Source organism: Chamaea fasciata, unplaced genomic scaffold, assembly GCF_029207755.1.
Source record: "Chamaea fasciata isolate MVZ Bird 193981 ecotype frontalis unplaced genomic scaffold, bChaFas1.0.hap1 SCAF_11, whole genome shotgun sequence".
In the NCBI taxonomy this organism is placed as follows: Eukaryota; Metazoa; Chordata; class Aves; order Passeriformes; family Sylviidae; genus Chamaea; species Chamaea fasciata.
This window is the reverse complement of record NW_027094096.1, coordinates 19682617-19704169: the sequence shown is the minus strand read 5'-3', so window position 1 is coordinate 19704169 and position 21553 is coordinate 19682617. Positions and strand designations below refer to the sequence as shown.

General features: G+C 40.6%; 1 protein-coding gene across 5 annotated transcripts in view; it reads right to left on the bottom strand.

The window, feature by feature from the left end:
• The window catches only part of PEX5L (peroxisomal biogenesis factor 5 like), a 107275-nt gene extending 86266 nt beyond the window's left edge, over positions 1–21009 (bottom strand). For 4 of the 5 annotated variants that reach the window (XM_066193549.1, XM_066193551.1, XM_066193550.1 and 1 more), the window contains exons 1-2: positions 20890–21009; positions 20730–20807 (exon numbers count right to left, since the gene is read on the bottom strand). In XM_066193549.1, the coding sequence (XP_066049646.1) occupies positions 20730–20750 (21 nt within the window). In that variant the 5' untranslated portion in view covers positions 20751–20807; positions 20890–21009. Of the gene's footprint in view, positions 1–20729; positions 20833–20889 lie in introns of those variants that run through there. The other variant, XM_066193553.1, reaches the window with a different exon arrangement.
• Between the last annotated feature and the right edge of the window lie 544 nt (positions 21010–21553).

Sequence of the window (21553 nt, the reverse complement as noted above, 5' to 3'; positions counted from 1 at the left end):
CCCATTCTAATTTTTCCTTAGTGCTTGGAGCACAATATATACAGGATCCACAGCTTCAAGTGAAAAGATAAAAGGTCGTGTCTCATGGCAGGGTGTTCAAGCTCTTTTGTTGGAGCCATTGGAAATTTGTTATTTCTTTCCTCTGCGTAGTCAGTGTTTGATGTATTGGTAAGGCTCAGGCACTGAATTAACTCCAGCTCACAGCCACTCCATACAGAAAGCATTTTAGATATTATTTTTTTTGTGGGAGGTCATGGAGTGAAAATGGAGTATAAGTATTTAAAGGAACATGTACTATTGCTCAGTAAAGTGATTTTTTTTTAAGAACATCTGTGTTTTGTTAACTCACACGCAGCCATGAGCAGTTCGCTCTGACCGAGCTACACGGGGCAGCCTGGCAGAATCCAGCAAGTCTGAAATACTGGGAATCACAAATGCCTCACAGCCTGTCTGGGCTATTAACATATCCCATTCAGTTTCTGTGAAAACTCTTCGGTATAACCCGGTATACTGAGTTGTCAAAATGTTTTTAAATAACACTGATGGATGGCATGTAGGAGACAGGCCTCCCTTAAGCAAAACATCTGGCACTCAGTAGCTATTGATAAAGCTTTTATCATCCAGTCATTCCATTTCTAGTATTTTTAACTGTATTTTCACCCCTAACTGTAATAAAGCAGGCCTTAAAAAGAGATTCGCTTTCCCTGGGAATTTCCAGGTAACAACTGACACCGTTCTCCCTGCAGGACTGTTGTTGTGACCCCCAGCTGGAGCTGGTCACAGGGCAGGACACAGACTGACCTCTGCTGTGCCCAGTGGGACACTCTGGGAAGAGCTGTGCTGCCAAAGCAAAGGGTCAAACACTCAGGAGCTCCTCCATCAGCTTCCAACCATGGCTCAACAGGCACAGAAGGAACGACATTTCTGCCGAGTACTTAGGGGACCCAGGTGAATCTTCAATCAGCTAAATGTGACATTAATGCCACATCCCAAGGGATCCAGGGATCCAGACCCTGACAGTCTGCCCTGTCAGGGAACTGGCCAGAATTCTTGTCTGGGGCTTCACTGCTGGCATTCCCAGCTGAGGGGATCCGAGTGGATTTGCTCACACAGTGAGGAGAATGATGTGTCTTGATTAGGGCTCATTTGAATAGCTTTGTTTTGAGTAAATACAGCTGCAAGGGAAAGGTGCTGGCACACAGTCTTGGAGGTGAATTACTAAGTATCAACTTTTGTGGCTGGATAAATACAAATAAAGTACTTGGGAGAAAAAAAGAAAGTTGTTGGTCAAAATGTTAGAAATTCAAGGTAAGGCAGGGCTGTAGGTAAGTCAGGCTGACAACATCCAGGCAGAGATTCATTGCACTAAGGTCTGCTGAGTCTGTTCTAAATAAAACAAGTAGGCTCTGCTTTATAAAAAAAGTGGATTCATCTACCGAGTCCTTGAAGAGGGATTTTTTTTTGCCTTTGTATTGTCATGAAGATATAATAGAAAAATCCCTTAAGTCCTAATCCAGCATTAAAAATATATGGTGGATGTATTTTGGTTTGAATTAATGATACTGAGTAATTTCTGTGAAAGGAAGTAAATCTCATACTGCCTGAAATATATAAGCTTCTACAGCTCATATATTATATTATATATTATATATACAGCTTATATATTATTAATCAGCTTCTTCCTAGCTGATTAATCCAGATAAATATTCAAGCACTTAGTAATGCACTTTTCAGGCAAGATCACTCTATTTCTGTTTTATGTGTACACAAAATATTTCTAAATCAGTACACTTCATTTTGGTATTAGTTTCACAGAAATTAATACTTTTTATACCAAGAAATGAGAAGGGAATTAACCCAAGAAATTGGTGTCTTCATGTAGTTAACAAGATAGAAACGATCTCAGAGAACACAACTGGAAAGCATGAACTATTGTTTTAATTGCTAGGAGTATTGGCCTGGTTATCATAAAAAAAAGCAGGGGCGGTGGGTGATATTAGATGTAATTTCCACTGAAGAGGGAAATGATAAGTTGGCGGTGGAGTAAATGCTTCTGCTGTTCTGACCTGTGTTTATCATCACCTTGATTTACCAGCACAGAGCAATTTCCCCTTTCAGACTCCCTCTGGTCTTTTCTTGGCTTCTCCTTCTCCTGGAGAGAGGATTGTCTCCAACTGTAGTCTGTTCAGTGTCTTTAAATATTGATTCTTCTTCTTCCCAAATCAGGACACATGCTAACCTATTTCTTTCACTGACAAGTACAAAGTTCCTTGTCTTTTGCTTCCATTCTCAATGCGGGTAAAAATGGTTCTTCCATGTTTTGGAACTGGTTGAATAACCTTATTACCTTTCCTTATTATGAGAGAGGTGTTTCTTATCCGTACCCTTATCCACGTCACTGGACAGTGATGTTGGTAAGAATTGTTTCCAGGCTTAAAGACTGTCACTCCCTGTTGTGTTATGGACTGCAAAAACTCTCATTGCCAGGAACTTCCTGAGAAAATGCTAGAATAGCTGGATGATCAAACCACCTCAGAGGAGGTAAGACTCCATTTTGCCTACTGTAATATAGATATACACACTCCTGATAGACATGTGAATAGATTTTAAATTTTCTCTGCAGAGCAGCCCTCCTGTTATGTGACCCAGCTGTTTTCTAGGAGTTGATCAGAAATCCCTCCCACTAGACTAGAGGTGAAATCCTGGTCCCTCCAGAGGCAATGGACACTTTTACACTGCAAGATCATTTTGTGCCATGTACAGCACGAGGCTGCTGATGCCTTGAGGGTTTTTCCTCCAACTCCTCCAACTGCCACTTTTGTCCAGTGTAAGTGAACTGGAAAACCGAGTTGGGAACAAGAAGGCACTTCTGAGTGATTCTTTCGTGTGCTTCACACAGCTCCTGAGTTAGGTGCACGCTTCATGGCTATAAATGTAATTTCCAGCCTTTTCATTACAATACAGCTTACCTGAGAATTCTAAAAATATTATCTGCTTTATTATATTACTCTAAGGTAGTTTCTAATGTATGTTGTGTGTGTATGAAAGAATTATTTAGTTGATGCTAAGAATACTTTGAACAGTCTGCAGTATCACTGCAGGAGTATCTTGAGCAAGTGACAGTAGATTCCCCATCACTTAAATCTTTAGGCTTAAAAGAAATGCTTTCCCAGAGTATGTGCTGTTCCCATTCAAATGATGATCTTGAAGATCAATTGTGTCAAGTGTGTGAAGTTCATCAGCCTGTATTATGCTATGCTTCAAATGACAGGTCAATAAATGGATCCTTCCGGCCTCAAAATCTGTCAAGGTGTTAGAACACAATTTTTTTTGTAACTTCAAGTGTGGTCCAAATGTCAAAAACATTTGCTAGTTTTGCTATTAGTTGTGCACCTCAGTGTATGTTTATTTACAGTCGTTTTACTGATACAATGTTGTAGTTCAAAGGGAGATTCTGCCTAGTTTTGTCTCCAGCTGCCCACTACACATTTGTATATAGGTGAAAACTTAAACTAGTAAAAATTTTTGGATGATCAACTTCATTTTTCATTTTTTTCCAGGAGGCTGAGGTTCTAGAGTAGCTAATATGTCCTCATTTCCCTTACAGCTTAAATTGGATTAGAATTTAATTCAGCTCTTTTGTGTTTTCTCCTTTCTCCTTTGGGACCAACCATAGGGAAAATCATAAAATAAAATACCTTGCTTGCAGCAATGAAATAACTTTCAATAAAAAGGCAAGTATTGAAGCAACTTTACTAAGTGACTAGAATTGTTCAAATGAATTACAAATGATATCTAAATGAAATTTTAGAAGAGGCTGTCTAGACCTACTGAAAAAGAACTTGTTAAGTGAAGCCCTATCTCTCAGCAGAGTACCACTCTAATCAAACAACAGTTAATTAATTCATTCTTCTACATGTCAAATGATTGACTAGAACAAGAAAACCCTCCATGAGGATGAATGGTATGAAAAGGAAAATACTAAGAATACTAAGAAAATACTAAGTTTGGGTTTTTTTTTTTTTTTTTTTTTTTTTTTTGTTTTTTGTTTTTTTTTTTTTTTTTTTTTTTTTTTTGTTTTGTTTTGTTTTGTTTTGTTTTTTTTTTTTTTTGTAACAAGCAGAAATTTGCAGTGAGAGAAACTCGGGTTTGCTCTAGAGAATAAACCACAAGTAAACAGGAAGTGGTGGCTGAGGGCTGGTTTATAGCACCCTTACTCCAAGAAAAATCTTACTCCATTAGCAGCACCATTAAATCCAGCAGTGCTACTCATACAAAAAGCTCATTTTCGTTCTTTTGAGTTGTCACAATCTGATGCTACAGGAATATACTTTGTAAGACAGCGATGAAATGTTTTTCCATCGCTGCTCATCTGCACATTCATAATACATCAGAAATACCTTTTTTTTTTTTTAGCTCTGTATCTATTCTTGGCTATGAGGTTTTGAAACAGAATTCACACAACATCCTGCATCCCTGATGTTTTGTTCCTACCGCTCCCCAACTGTATCTGTCTACATGTACCATTTCGTTATGTACATCTAAGCACTGACGTGGTCAAAAGGTTAATACATTGCAGGGGAGGAGGAGTGGGTTCCCAAAAGGTTATGAGCCTCCCTAAGGACTTCACAGCAGCCATGATACCTATATCCCTTTTAGATGGTAATACCTGGCAACACACTCGCATGCTTAAATTATTATATGTGCAATTTATATTCCCCTAGTTTGCTCTCAAAGCCTCGCTGTTCTGAAGCAATCTCCTGCTCGGTGACAGAAGATCCAGATCTCGCTGCTCAGCCTCTGAGTGTCTGGAAATGACCCTCTTTTTTCAAAGGTGAGAAAACATTCTGATTCCTGCACTTTACAGTCTCTCCTGCAAGCTGCCCATTTCTGACTCCCTTTTGCATTTAGCCTCTTTTACCACAAAAAATCCAAAATCCTCTTAACAATCTTCTTTGCCCCCCCCCAAACTTACCTTGCAGTATTTTGGTAGCATATTAGCTTGCACTGGACTTTCTTCCCTGGATCCTGGCATCAGAGTCCAAATGAGGTCATTAATCTAAAAGAGTGGAGTGGTCTCACGCCAGCCCCGGTTCCGGAGGGCGCCGCGCTCGGTCCCGTCCCCGCCAGCTCTGCAGCCTGTGCTGAGCCGGGCTCGGGGCTCCCACAGCAGGACTGCTAATGGTCAGGAGTGCACAGCCTGAGCACTGCTGTGTCAGTAGCAGGAAGCTTTTACTGTGCCTGGGTTCCTGTCAGTGCTACTAATTCAATCACTTACATATGCAATAAATTCGCATGAAAAATTAACAAACACCTAGCCAGCAGCAGAGCCCTCTGTTCATTCTTTTTTATTTTTTCCTAAAAAATCGACGTAGCTTTCTCTTAAAATGATTGGATTTAATGGTTTCTTCATTTCAGCATTTTGTGAAAAAAAAAATTCCTTTATTCCTAAATAGCTTCTCAATATTAATCCATGACATTATTTAATTTAGCTTTTATTACTAATATCTTCCATCAGGTTCTCTTCTAATTACATCTGTATCATCCCTTGAACTAAAAGGGATTGTGCAGATGTCAGGGTGGGGTATAACTCAGCAGCTTGCAGCGATCTATTCCACTCAAGATCTGTTTGGTTTGATTTGATTCTATTTTCCATCTCCAAGATCCACTACAGATAATTTTTGGTATCATCAGTAGTAATAGCTCTAAAGGCAGTGCAACCTAAAGAGGAAAAAAAGACCTCAGGACTCCTTCTCCTCCTTAACAAGAATCCCTAGGGAATTGAGGTCCAAGTCTCATCTTTCCCTATTAGCTTTTTTGAGAGATTGGTGATGCTCCCTGGAGAACTGGTCTGGGATTCTACAAGCAGTAGCCTACAGCTCACACAGTCTAATGACAAAGAACTGTGTTCAGAACTGACAACGACTTAAAGCAAAAGCTGTGGTCTTTAACAGCAGGTTTTGTTGAATCTGTCATTCCTAACACAGCTTGAGAAAAGAGGGTGAAGTGAATGTACACATCCTCTGCCCATGGGGCAGGCTGAGATTTATACCAGCTGTTTAAGCAGCTGGTGACCACAGTGATATTCAGGATGCCTTTGGCATATTCCCTCTACCATAGAAGTGTTCCAGCACCTGGAGCCATGTGCGTCAACTGCCTGGGCCCTCTCACAGCTGCTTTTTGACACTCTAATAAACTGAAAATCACATACGCAAGGATGTGTCCCCTGTAATATAAAGGAATTAATTTTAAATTCCAGTGTCCACTAGAGTGTTTCCACTGAATGTAGCTAGGGAGATTAAAATATCTTAATTCTCTAGAAAATGCCTCTTTCTGAGGCCTTTAACTCTTTCATTAGACTTTCATCAGTCTTCGAGAAGGTTATCTCACTATGTTCTTCAAAGTTTCCAGTTGATATGTGTGCTAACTACCATGCTAAGATCCCTTCCATGCTCTGTTGTTTCTGGCTGTCCCCTCCTTTATGGCCTTCTGCTTTGAGTTATTCAAACTGGTTCTGCTGCTTTTCATGAACTCTTCTGCTTCATACCTTTTCACAACTCTGTACCTTGAGAAGCCACTTTGAGTATCTAGATCAGTACAGCAGTTGGTTTTTTGCCATTGTTCAATACCAGTCTGTACCCTGCCCTCTTCAAATTATCATATTATGTGTTATTAGACTTAGAAAGCCACCCTGAAACCAAATCACCTTATTTTAGAAAAAATGCTAGGGGCAATGCATTGTAATTTTTTCTGCATTATATTAAGAAAAATGGCGAAACCAGAATAATCTTTCACTGTAAGCAACAGCAAATCCAGCAAGGTCAGCTTGTTCCAGAAGACTCTGCTGGTGTGGCCCAGTGCAGCAAAGTGATTTGTGGAAATCAAGAGTGGCCTCACAGTGCTTTTCCATTGGACCTATTTCTTTTGTTATGGATTTGGAGCACACAACAGTTATGAGGCAAAGCACCGAATGAATTGCATTACAGTTGATTAGCCAGACATAGATGGGATTAGACTGGGACACAGTGGTGCAAAAAATTTTGTTGTCGTTTCATAGAACCAATGGATAAAATCCCAGTGTGCTATCTGCAAAAATACGTGTTCAACCAGCTCCACTCCTGAAACCCTGACCCCTCGTTTGGCTGCTGAGCCTGGCTCAGAATGGAATGTTCCTCCTCAGCCCCTGTGGTTGGGGTTCATTTGTGCCATCCTGCCTCCCTTTCCAGTGCTGTGCTGGTACAGACACTCCTGGCTGGACTTCGCTTCAGAGCTCCTCTGCTGCTTTTAGTTTTCCTTACCTATTCAGGGTTCTCCGTGATACACATCTGCTTCTTTTCCCTCCCATGAATTATTGTTCTGTCCATGTCCTATCAGCAATATCCCAGAAGGAAGAGTTAAATTTACATGGCCAGGTTTGTATGTTTTGAAGAGACCCCTCTTGAATTTAGGGTTGCATTATTGGTATGCATCTTCCAACTCCCCTACTCACTCAGCTATATGGAGGGCACTGAATCCTGTACCATGCAGTTACACTCCAATTTCTGAGTGAAATCCGGCAAAAAGTTTGGATTCAAATATAAAAGTTATTTTTAAGAAGATGTTTCATTTTTATAGGAATAAAACAGTGCCTTAGTAAATAAAAACAAAAGCGCTCTCCATAACTGGATGGTATCTTTTAGCCTTCGTGCTGCCATGGTTCTCTGCCAGTACTAAGTATTAACAGAAAAGTGACACAGGACAGAATTCTGCAATGGATTTCCTCTGGAAACTACACTTCTCGTATTTCAGAAATTATACTGCTGTCAATAAGCACAAATTCTAGGGACTGCACAAAACTAAAGCTGCAGAGAAACAAATGGTAACCAGATAGACTAAATAATTGCTTCTCCTCTTAGACAGTGAAAACCTGCAAACATAAATCATAGTAGAATTAAATGTAATGTCTGTAATATATTTATTTTTCCTTTATGAAAATAATTTGAGGAGAAAAAATCACAAGTGCGGTTGAACTTTTAAGAAGTGATTCTGTTCCTTTTCAAGAAGTGTCTATAAAGAACAAAAAAAAAAAAAAAGAAAAATTTAAAATTGTCTTTGACTAGTGGAGTATTTTGTAAAATATTTTCAGTTCTTTGTTATGTGTGTATTTAATTGCCAGCTGAAGTGGGAATGATAGTCCAGCGATCATCTCCATGGTTTCAAAATAAAACACACTAGAATGTGTTATACAAGTTTTTAACTTTAGATGAATGTAAATGTTTCTATTGTACTCCTTGCAGACTGCTGTCCAAAACAATGTGCAGTCGATAGCAACTACCTTCTTGTCTGAAATGCTAGATGGGATTTTAATTTTTAGAACTGTTGTTTTAGCAAGAAAGACCAGAAAACAAAGACAGCCTGTTGGCAGTGGTATTTTGAAAGCATTATGCAGACACTATAGTTGGAATATAATGATGGTTGTTTATTGTGTATTAGCGTAAGCCAAGAATTCTATTTCCTTGTGAACAGAGCTGTATAAAAGTCACTAAAAACTTTCTTAGTCCCGTGTTTTGTATCTGCAGATAAGGGAACACTCTGTACCTAGGTTTCAGCCAAATTCAGGTTTGATATTTGTGGTCTCTCCAGCCTGTGTCTATCATGTCTGGTTGGCCACACCAGTAACATCTACTCCCTAATTCTGCAAATGACACACAGGATGGAACCCGAGCATGTTTGTGTGCACGAAGGAATGGTAAATACTTGCTTGTAAATTCACATAAAATTGCCTTGCTTGGTGCTTAGCAAATACACAAAATCCATACGCAACAATCTGAACATACGATTTTTCTGTGATTTTTAATGAATCTGAGCTAATTGTTTGGAGTTTAATTCCAATTTTTATTTCTGGTATTTGTCAGAGACTACTTGAGAAAAAGGCAGTGAAATTTTCTTTCTCTTTGGCAACTATCAAACACTTTGGAAATAAACGTTCCTTTTTTGTGTAACGGCAAGAAAAAATACTTAATCCCTGGCTCAGTAAATTTAGTGATATGCTTTTGCATATCTCTGTCTAGCCAACATCCAGTGATCTCACCCATTTGGAAACTCCTTTGCTGGTGTGAGTCTTGAAATTCTAAGATCTGAGTAGCAGAGTGATGCCCAGTACACTACAGCACAGAACTGATAATGACCAAGAGCTGCAGGGCTGTAACGGTATTATCAGATTGTAATGGAGTGTTCAGGGACATCTGTCTCCCTGATACATTGTGGGATGCAAATCACAGATATGAGATGGGACAGGAACTCCAGAAATCAGATCCTGAGGTACTTTTATGAGCCTGAATCAATCCAGAAATAATTTTCTGACTCAGTACAGGGACGGAGTACTGACTCTAAGATGTGCCTTTGTTATCCCTTCCAAAAGAACAGTCCAAAGTGAATTCAGTAGTTTTTCCTGACTAGGACTGCAAATCAGAAAGCTGAGTTCTCTTATTTAAGACCACATGCTCTAAATAATAACCAATGCATTTTGTTTCTGGAGCTCAGAAAAGAGCTGTTGGTAGTACAGAAAAAGAGCTTAGTCCTGGCTGAGCCAACGTCAGGGAAAATAACCCTACTGGTTCTGATGTGTTTATATCCTCATGCACACAAAATTTGGTTATTATTGAAATACATTTAAGCTTCCTGTTACACAATGTTGACACAGCTGGTGATTTCTAGCCCTCAGAGCCCACTTGCAGGAACATGAATGCGAGATGGTGAAAGGCTTCAATGCCTCCAACATAAACCATTGAGTTTAGCTGCATGGGGGAAATATATTTCCTCTGATTGTAAAGGTTTTAGATGAAGCAAAAACATGAGTTCAGCTGAGTGGGAGACTTGACAAGAAAGCTGGCAGAGAGAATATTCAAACTTTAGAGCTCAGCTCTACTCAAAACCATGTTCTGGACTTGGCAAAGTGGCACTAATTTGTCACTGCCTGTGTGGGTCTCTCAGCAGGAGGTTACTCAAGCTGTGAAGACAGTCAAGCCCTCCACAGCTGTAACAGGAAGACTTCTGACTTCTTGAAGTTGAGTATTTTGGTCTTTCTGAGCTAGAGCCAGGGTGTGTTTCTGCTGAAGTCACAGAAATTAGAGAAGGCGGTTTCTGAAAGAGTTCTGAAGACGACTTCAACGGGGTGACTGGGAGGGGACCTCGTTCATTTGTAGAAATATCTAAAGGGAGGGGGTCAAGAGGACAGACCTCACTCTTCTTGGTGGTGCCAAACAACAAAACAGGAGGCAATGGACAGAAACTGACGCACAGAAAGTTCCACCTGAACATGAGAAAGAACTTTCCTGTGCAGTGACTGTGCACTGGAACAGATTGCCCAGAGAGGATGTGGAGTGTCCCTCACTGGAGACACCCCAGAACCATCTGGACACAATCCTGCAGCATGTGCCCTGAGATGACCCTGCTGAAGCAGGGACATTGGACCAGGTGATCCCCTGTGGTCCACTCCCACCTGAACCATTCTGTGATTCTGTTAAGACAAGGAAGGTGCTGTCCCTGGGTTATTGAGGTACAATCTTCTGGTCTCACAAGGCAGCATGTCATAACCAAATCTCCCAGCAACTGATTGTGTTTCATCTTTAATTAATTTTTTTGCTTCCACTATTCCAGTTGGAAGGCTACTGGAAATCTTGATTGCTCTAATGATCAGAAACTTTCTTCTGATTTCCAACCTAAATTTATTCACAGCTGGTTAATATCCATTTGTTTCTGTGCCAGTTTTGTTCTTAGCTAATTTAGGTTTTTCCATATCTGGTGTTTATCTCCCTGATGCATTTACATGCTGTGATTATTGTCCTGCTGAGCTGTCATTCTGCTCAATGAAATAAGCCAAAATCTTTTGGTCTCTTCTTGTAAGATAGACTTTCCCTTCTCCTTGATCATCCTTCTTTGGACCTGTTTCCATGCCTCTCTTCTGTACAAGATTCTCAGCTGAAAATCTGCTACTGGCATTGTCAACTGGCACTGATATTTTCCTGACTATTCTGGAAAGAACTCTTCTAAAACTAGATCTGCATCTGTCTTTTTTATGGATGTATTTTATCGACAACTTACAGTCATTATGTATGTGCAAGTCGTTCTTCTCAGTAATTTCTAAATTATGGTCCATGGCTTAGGGTAGGCTTCTGTTATTGATGATCAGCACTATACTGTAGTGTTAAATGAAATTATAATTCTATTGTTGAAGTACAGACAAGGTCCCTCTGTACAGTGACTGGAGCTCAGCAGTACTGAATGTTTCCCAATATTGATGATTTCCAGCACTGAGTAATCAACAAATGGAGACACCATCCTCCTGCTTCTGGTACGTTTACGGATGAAACATCAGAAACAACCACTTCCAACGGTGATCCACAAAAACCTTCCCTATTAAACTTTCCTCAGTCTGACAGTCCTTCCTTTAGTGCTCTATTTTTCATTTCCCCATGAATGAGTTCCTTGCCTTCTTTTACAGATTTACTGCTATTCTTTACTTTCTCCAGCTTCAATAATAATTTCTTCTGTAACACGGAAATGCTTACCAAAGATCATAAAGATCAAGTCAGTTATACCTCCCTTGCCTAAACTCCCAGCTACGATAACAGAAAATGCTGTTGAGTTAGTCTGACATTATGTTTTCCTGATAAATTCAAATAGCCTTTTTTTTTTTTTTTTTTTTTTCCTAGGTTTGTTTAGTTTTCCTTGAAGTCTGTTCCCTAAAACCTTGAAGATTATGGATAGCCATATGGGTATCTGGGCTGTTAGCTGTCTTACCATTTTTCCTCACCTTATCTTAAATTTGGTATATTTTCTGTTGTTCTGTTCACATTCGTAACTAGATTATAACACATTTTCTACCAAGTCTCCAATTTAATATAACACATTTGTAATAGCCGAAGAATTCATACCCTCTTAAACATTTTGGTTTTGCACCATAAATTAGGTTATCCATAATACAGATGCCACTTTGAGTATGTTTTGCTTCTCCTCTCCCTTTTTCATGAGATAACCAAAAACTTCCAATGATTGTTTTAATATACTTTAAATATTTCTAAGATCTAAATAAGCTTTACTTTAGGCAACTTGTACTTTTTCCTTCTGCCTATGAGGAACTATCTCCATGCCCTGGGTGTTCTCCATACTCTGTGTTGAGGCATAACCTCGACAATTTAACAATTGAAAATATTACTTGTGAAGCTTCTTATAAAATTTTACTCATTTTCTTTGGGTCCTGGTTCTTAATATAACCAATACCTTTGGTTTTCTATCTTTCCTGAACAGCAAGTAGTCCTTTATTGTGAGTGCTACACGGATTATTGTTCTTTCACTACTTCCATGTAATATCTAGCTGTCTTCTAATAATCGTGATTTCTTTTGTTTGCACAGGTTCAGGCAATCCTGTGCATCCCTTCCAGCTACATTTAACTTGTCATGTTGTGTATGTTACCTGGATTGGGTAGAGTGGTAATATCAAGAATATTTTCTACTGCTCAGAACAAAACCAGCACTCACTCACTTCCTAGTTTCCATACTTTTGCATTGTTTTCTCTTTTGTACACCCTAATTTCCCCCCTTTCTTTTACCTAACATTCTTTCTTGAGTTCCTTTTTAAAAGCCTTCTTAAAATTGTCCTGGTTCTTGAAAGGACTGTTAGACAACAAATAGCAAAAGACGAAAGATATCATCTACATCTCAAGCCTGCAACTGGAAAATTATATTCCTTGTTAAACTTCCATGAATGACAGCAGAAATAACCTGTCACTTTGAAGAGACACATGTCAAGCTGTATTTTTTATTTCATTAATCATTTCTGTCACATTTCTGTCATTACTCCCATGACAATGGTGTCCAAGGCCATATTAAGGACTAAGGCCATCTCCTACCTAGCATAAATAATATGAATCTGTTGTTTACGATATGAATTTTTTTTCAGATTTTTTTCTGACAGATTACTAGCATATCAAAATGTGACGTTAACTCTCAGTTTTACATAATACTCAGAAATACTAAAAAAGCTTCTATTTATTGTAGGTTTTTTTTATTCCTACATTAATATTAGCAAAATTCACCATAGGAAATTTTGTGAAGTTAAACTTTAATATTCAGCATTACTTATTGAGAACCATATTTCAGTATTTCAGGCTAGGCTTAAACGGGCAAGTATTTCCTGTCCACTGATTTTCAATTAATAGTGAATAAGAGTTCCTGGACCTTTTATTGATACACCTACTAGACAGAAAGTGGTGAATTTGAAAATGCATTTTGTGACAGCTTTCCTGCCTCTATCCCGGAAGTGCTGTATTAACACTGGAATTGTATTAGCTTTGGAACCCGACTGATGACATTGGGAAGACAGAAATTAACGTGAAAAAGGCTTAGAAGCAAATTACTCTGTTTTTTACAAGAGTGTAATTTCAGATTAGATTCACTGATATAACGGTTAAGACACAGCTGGCTCTAAGGTTGGTGAGGCAAATTTTTAAGTTTGTTTCCTCAGCTTTTGAAAACTATTAAAGTCTATAAAGCCAAATGATTGATAGTAAATGCATGTCAAAATAATTCTGAAGGTCTCACTTTTAAATCTCAGTGGACAAAAGCATCTGAATTTCTTTTATGTATCTCATAACAGCAAACAAAGTCATAACCTAATCAAGAAAGATAATTTGTTTGAATTCATTGCCCAGTACTTTCCTTATTACACATGCTTTAGGTGTTGTTCTAAATGCACAGATGTTATTTTGTTCTAAATGCATATTTTATTGAAAAAATGCTGTCCAAAAGTGTTGGTAAATTGTATTTAACATCCTTATTGGGCTAAGAGGTGTAAAAATGAAATGATATGAAATTAATGTGTTACCAGAAGACAGTAGACTGTTCTAGGACAAGTGAACATGAAGCAGTAGAGTGTTCCACGTTTTACAGAGAAATTCACAAATATTTTAGTGCAGCTCATTTCCTGAAGGGATTGCCAAAACAGAGAAGCATGCGAGAAAAGTGAGTTTATGGGCACAGGCCTACCCTGCAAAACATTGTAGACAAAATTCAGGTGCTTTCTGTACAGCTGGCTATTCCCCTTCTTGTGGCAGTCCCCTATTGCCTCCTAATTCCCATACAGTTTGTGAAGAGGGAGCTCTGCTGGTGACCAAATATTCCACCACCAGTTCCCCTCCTTCTGCTGGTGGCAGTGAGCAGAACTTGGCTGTGGAACACTTTTGTTTTGTGACCAAGTGCTGCTGAGAGGGGACTCAGCCCCAACGCACGCAGCAGGCACGGCCCGGGTGAGCTGGCTGGAAAACACAGCACAAACGTGGCAGGAGGCAAAACATTTCATGAAATCCTTCCAACTCGAGCAAGGAGGAGAAAATTAACAAACAGGACAGTGAGAGGAGCAACAGTGGCAAATCTGAGTGGCGTGATGGGCAATGGAGAAGAGGAGGAAGAAAACTTAGATTCTCTTGAGGCTCATATCTACCATGCATTTAGCTGATGGTTACGTCTACTATGCCAACCCACAGAAGTTTGGCACAAAGTGTTTTTTTGAGAGGAACTGCAGTAATGCTGATACACGACTAATTGCGCAAACTTTGGGAAAATCACATTCGCGGGCTAACACTAAACTTTGGGTTGTGATTTGTACTTCTGAGCATGGGTAAACTGATGAGACATGGATTTTTTTTTTCCCATTGCGTATAATGAGTTTCACTTACTTGATATTTTAGAATTTATTTTATTTATATGCAAATAAACCACTGGAAGTAAAACTCATGTACCAATGACTCAGAACTTCAAAAGCCTGAGAGCAGAGCAATGAAATATTAGACTGTTTATAATAATTCTAACCTGGCAGAAAAATTTGCTGAATTTGGTCTTTATGATGCTTAGGCATTTTTATTAGAAATATTAGCGGACAATGATGAAAATCTATAGCTACCAAAAGCCACCTCCTAGTTTACGTGCCATGACACTGATTTGGAAGACAAGTGTTTCTCTGTGTTTTGCAGCATCACCTATTTCTGAAACAGACTGTGAAAAATTACATTTTGCGAAACAAACAACTAGTATGCATTTGGAGTGCTGGGAAGATTAATCCGAAGTACTCTTTCAATGCTTTTACCTTTTTCATTTTCAACATTTGCAAAAAGAGTAGCAAATAAAGCTGGATAGATGATTTTAAATGGACCTGGTTTGTACATCAACACCCTTTTTAAAAGCTTGCTTAGAGACAAGATTATTGAAAATTACAAAATATTCTACAGCTGAGTTATGAGACTGCATTTCCTAAAGTCTAAATATCTGCATGAATTATTTTTTCCATCCTTTCATGCCCCTTGTTCTATTTGGACAATTCATCCTAGACCAGCTGGTGGACTTCATCCCTACTTTTTATCCTCCTCCTTTGCATAGTAAATTGTGACAATAATGGTAGATTAAAAAAATCAAGTACAGCATGGTTCCTGAGTAAACAGTGCCTCTGGTGAATGTTACATACCGGGTTTAGAATAACATTTATATTAATATATGACAGGGACTACGCTAGGCACTGTTGCTTTTCTATGTTTTGAATGAATTTAAATCCAGAATAGAGGGGTGGATCCTTAGTTAGTAAAAGTTTTTCCTAATTTACATCCAGTAAAAATACAGCATGTGCCAAGAATTTCTGAGCCTCTGCAAGATTTTCTACTAGGCTCTTGTAAAACTGCTCAACAGCTTCAAGGAACGCTTCTCCCTACCAGCACCGCAGATGATCACAACTTTTACAGTTTTGGTCTGTGCCTTCGCCAAATGCAATTTATCATCTACTTTCTTTGAATGAACTTCATTCTGTGGAAGTGAGCTCATTAGTTTTACATTTTTTCAATTTACAAGCAGTTCATAATCTGCTGTTCAAAACTTGGTAGAGCTGCTACTGAAACACCGGAAAATATCAAGGCAAAATGGAAAACATAGCACCAGAAAGACTGCCCTAGTATTGTCAGTACTTTTAAAAAAAAGTTGTAATAATAAGATATTATCAGTTATCATAATGTAGTTTTACCTAGCCTAGGAGTTACGATTCATAAATACCAGCAGAGATCAGTTAGGATTCCAGCCATGTGCCCAGATTTTTAAAATTTTGTAGTTTGAAGTTATTAAGTTTATGTTGGTATTAACAGCTAAGCGGAGATTCAATTTAGCATTGAATTCAATTTTACGTTGTGTATGTTCTTTGTGGGCCATTTCATTAATGTAAAAATGCACATTACTTTTTTTTTTTTCGTAACTTTTTAATAGCTTGGGGTTTATTTATTTTAGGTAGCAGTGTAACCAACACTGTTACAGTATTTTTAATAGGTTTCCAAGTAAACCAAAATGGGATTTGCTGTTGCAGTTAATATTCAGACTGCTCTGCTTCCCTTTCCTCAGTGAGTTAGCTGTGTCTTAAATGTTGAGAAATCAGTGCAAAAAAGTCTTTTATAAAATATTCAGCAATGCTTTTCAGGCCCACTAAAACATGTGAAGCCCTTGAGGTTCCATCTTGCAAGAATTTTCATGTACACATATTATTTTTTTGTAGACCCACTACGATCATACAGCTGTGTGTTTGGCAACTGAAATCCTAATGAAATGTGAATCATTAATATGGATCATTTCATGTAAATAGGAAATGCCAACGGTACAATCTGAAGTATCACAACACAAGAATTAAGGGCATGAGGCTGATTGCCTGTGCAATTAAAAGTTTAGGAGACAAACTATCTGATCTGGAACTTTGCCAAGGCATCAGGACTAACAAGCCTGCTCCTGCAAAAAAAGTCCCAGAGGAACTCTGACACCCCTGTGTGGTCAAGACTTCTGCTTCGTCTAAATTAAACCATCTTGAAACATAACACTGCCATATATAAAATCCCATGCCAACATTTGGCAAAGCACTTCTTCTGTTCAAGCATTTGTGCTGGGGAAGGCTGACTAAATACAGCATCAGGGCAAACAGTTTTGAAAGCACTTATTTTGAATTTCATAGGAAGCCAAATGCTGTGCAAATCCCATCCTGTGACTGAAATTTGCCCCCCGTTCATTTATAGAACTTTCATAAAAGTCAACAGGAAGACTGGTACCAGGTCTATATTATACTGTAAAAACTTTAAAACATCTTATAGCTGGTTGTTAAAATGACAGCAATTTTAGAGCAGTGATTGGGGGTTGAACTCAGCTTATGTTCTGCTTCCATCTGGTCTTCTACTGCTTTGTTGGGGATGGAAAACAGCACACACTGGATTGCACACATTATCCTAAGAGACAAACACTCCCTTTCAGCTGTACAATTCAGCACTTAGACTTGGCTCTTCTGCCTTTTCTGTGAATCCCAGGGTGTGCTCCTGTATCCATCAGGTTCCGTCTTGTCAGAGCCTACATCTACTGAATTAAACAGGACTTCTTACATAACTGAGGTTGTACGTTGGTGGACAAACAACCCGTGCATCTCATCTGAAGTTCTCTTTCTCATGCAGAAGCCTCATCCCCGGGGCTCAGGAGGGGCAGCTGGTGTCTCAGCACCCGTGGCAGTCCCTGCTCAAACTCAACTGGTCTGTAAACATGGAGACATCCAGTGCTTAAGCTCATCAGGATGGTGAAATAGCTTAGAAAGAGCTCCCGTGGCACTGCACTTCTCCGGCTGCGGTGCTGGCCCCGTGGAAGGCCACCTCACCTCTCTCCTGGTGTTTCACCTGAAAGCATGTGGTGCACAAGTGGTCACAAAAACAAATCCTACAGAAAGACACCTGGAAATGTGAAGGCAGGACATGCCTTCCTTTTCGATGTTTTAAACTGCCTTAGGAATTGTAGCTTAGGACCTCTCTAGTATTTCCGCATTCTGAGGCTTCACTTAGAAACCAGTAAGAAGAAAATATAAACCTAGGTCTTTGGAATAAATGAAGTGATTTTCTGGCTTCTGGGAAAAAACCCTACCAAACCTGACAAACCTAATCTGTACTGTAAACAAAGCATTAAGAAGAGATACACACATTATGGCCTGATGTGGTAAAGTACTTTCAGGGCTGGATTTCAGCAGAGCTTAAATGCAAAGTGTATTTCATCTACACTTGCAAAATTTGCCGAGCTTAGTGAGAAATTCCCCAGTGAAGCTGATAATGATTGATGCCTCTCCAAGATAGGTAAATTCCCAATCTCTGTAATTATGCTTATTACCTTGTTACCGCTGTTAAGGTTCTCCCCTTTTAGAGTATTACAAGAATTAGCTGAGTTACAGCAGGTTATTGGTGAAACATGCTCTGCAAACATCTTTTAAAAAAAGTGGACTATGGAATTAATTCTGCAGATTCTACTTTTATATCTGAGAACAGAACAGTAGGAAAAAGGGAAATGATTGCTGGAATTCTAAAATCAGATCCTACATTTGATCCTGACAACTTCACAAGAGTTATTGCTTTAAAGAGTGTAGGATCAGGCATCATATTCTGGCCCATCATTTTGCATTTGGATGTACCCAGGTAGTGTAGTTTACCCAGCTAAACACCCCACCTACTCTTTAAGAAGAGTAAATTCTATTAAGGACTCAGTGCTTGAAAAACGAGATTATTTTTGCTTAGGAGTCCAGGGTGCTGATTTCTGCATCTGACTTGTTGGTTGGGTTTATGGTTCACCTTATTTTAGATTAACAGGTAATCACTGTTAATAGTTCTTCCTAAAGTAAATAGTTCTTCCTAAATTGGTAAAAGTCTTAGAAGTCTTGGACACTAGGAAAGAACCTATAATGGTTAAAATGTGCCGACATTTTTCTTAGTGTGAGGTTTGATACTGTATTTGAATCGTAACTTAGGTTATGTTCCAACAGGGTTTAATCAACATTACAGTAGATCATTTCATTGCAAAGAAATTGGCTTCTTATTGTCTTTGCCTGACTCACTTAAAGGCTCTAATTAAGGATATACTAAACATGAAAATCTCTCCTAAGGCTTTAGGCTTTGTAGATGTTATCTGAAGCTCATTAATGCTTCCTGTTAGGACAAAAATATATTCAAAAGTTTGGAAGATGAACTGAGGTGGGCTTTTGTTCTTAAAAATGACAAGTGTACTCAACAGGAATAGTATATTTACTTCAGCAAGCTTTTTAAGAGAATTTGGCTAGAATGTAATTATATCTGAGCTAGAAAAATAAAAGTATTCTGAAAGAAAAAAAATTAAAGTACACCAGTCACAACATATTTGCATGTTTTGACCTTATTTCCTATTGCAAGTTTGATTTCGATCTTTTAATGATGCAGAAAATTTACAATGCTGTGAGACAGCTCAAGATTCCATTAGATTTCGTTTTATGAACTGCTGTACATCTGTTGAAATCTTGCAAGACGTAACTCACAGCAAAGAACTTCTGCTTTCTTAAGGATGTAAATACCTATTCGGCAACGTCCCATCCAGCAGCATTATTTACAAGATTGGTTTGGTGCTTTAACCTTATTATCAGAAATAAACGGTAATGCGCACACTCCCTCCATTGATCACATCTCTTGTTAAAACCTGTTTGCTCTCCTGCCACAAGCAGTATTATGACACATTATTTGTCACTGCTGCGACCAGATAACACAAACATGAAAGAGTAACCGGGATCACTCAGCTCTGGAAGGCAGTGCTGAATCAGAGAACTCTCTCAACTCGTCTGCATGGTGCACAACCCTGGCTCTGACACTGCCTGCTGTCCCCCACGACCATTCAGTGCGCGTTTAAATGCTGTCACACCAAACAGAAGTGGTCAGCTCGCACCTCCTGAGGCTGCAGCTCCTCTCTGAACAGCCTCGGTGCTAACAACACCACACACCAGGCTGGTGCCACTGTGCCTGATCAAAGCATCTGATCCTTCCTGGCAGGGAACAACACCAAGCCAGACTGGGTCCAAAGCAAAGGAATGAATCTGGAAGACCAGTGTAAACCTTCACTCCACTGTGATACTTCCTCCTTCAAAACAGACTTGGCTTTCCGAGGAAGAGCCATGTGAAGGAGAGTGGGAGTCAAGGTTAAAACCATCAGGTCCAAGGCAGTAGAATGTTTTTATCAGGAGGGGCGTATTCTGCCAAGGTAAAATCAGTAGGATCATGAGACAAGATTTCTGCCTAAAATCTTCAAGTCTCTTCGCCATGTGTTTGAATTCATTCTACAGAGTCATTCCCTGGCTTAGCAAAATCAATCCTCATCCCGTGTCGGGAGGGAAGAATAGAAATCCAGCACCTTTAAACACAACACACTGAGCAAAATCGACAGTTTGAGTGTGGTGTGAAACCTCTGCAGATTTTGCAAAGCAAGTGCTCTGTCTTTTCCCTTATTGTTTGCCCTTCACTTGACATACAGGAAGAGATGCATCAAGAGGATGGCAGGAGACATGTGTCACTTTAAAGCATGCCATAATAATGTTTGCCCTGGAATACTCCCTTGAATCTGTTTGAACAAGCAGGCGTCATACATGGAAAAATACACAGAGAACTTCACCTAGTTACAAAGTTGACAGAACCCCTTTGCCATCCTCCCCCCCACGAGCAGCGCCAGCCCCAGGCACGCCGCTCCCTTCGGCCCTGAGCTGGCGTGCCACGGTCACACCGCACCAGGTCACTTGTTGCACACAGTGCCAGGGTGGCATCTCCCCCTCCGCTCAGCCCACCGAAAACTTCCCAGAGCCGCGTTTCAGCGGAGCCCGCTGCGGGCTCCCCGCGTGCCGCCCGCCGGCGGCCGCTTACCTGCATGTGTCCCTGGTACATCCTGCCCCGGCTGCTCGGCTGCGCGCTGCGCTGGGGGCACTCCTCCCGGCCGCTCCACTACAAGAAAGAAATTAAAAAAAAAAAAGGGGGGGGGGGGGGGGGAACAAAAAGGAAGAAAAAAGAAAAAAAAAATCCTAACCCTGAACGAGCTATTTTTGGCTAAAGCTCCGCTTGTCCTGGCAGCTCCCGTACTGGTTTCAGTAACCCAGAGCTGTTTGCCGCCCTCCTCTTGCCTCGCTGCCTCTGTTTCCCCCTACGAGGCGGTGCTGGCGCTGCCCAGGAGCCGCTGCTCGGGGGTGCTGGGCAGGCGGGCGGACGCGGGCAGGGCTGCGGGGCGGCCGGGCGGGGAGAGCCGCGGGGCGGAGCGGAGCGGAGCGGGGCCGCCGCTGCTGCCGGGCCTCGCCCGCCCGCCCGCGCCGCGCCTCGTCCCGCTGCAGCCGCCCCGGCCTGGCGGCCCCGGCCCCGGCCGCCCTCCCCCGCCTCCCGCCGGCAGCCCCGGCCTCCTTCCCGCCCCCCTTCCCTCCTCCTCCTTCCTTCTCTCCTCCCTTCTTCCCTCCCTCCTTCCCTCCGCAGGGGGAGCGCGCAGCATCCAGGGAACGCGCGGAGCCCCGCGGCCAGCGGGCGGAGCCCGCCGGGGTCCCGCTGCAGCCGCGCTCCCCCGGCCCCGGCGCCCCGCCAGGGCTGGCGGCTCCCACTGCGGGCATTAAAAGAAAAAAAGAAAATACAAAACAACACGAAAAAAAAATTGCCCTACCAAACATAACAGCAAAAATCGGAGCGTCCCGAAGGCAGGACTGGGCGAA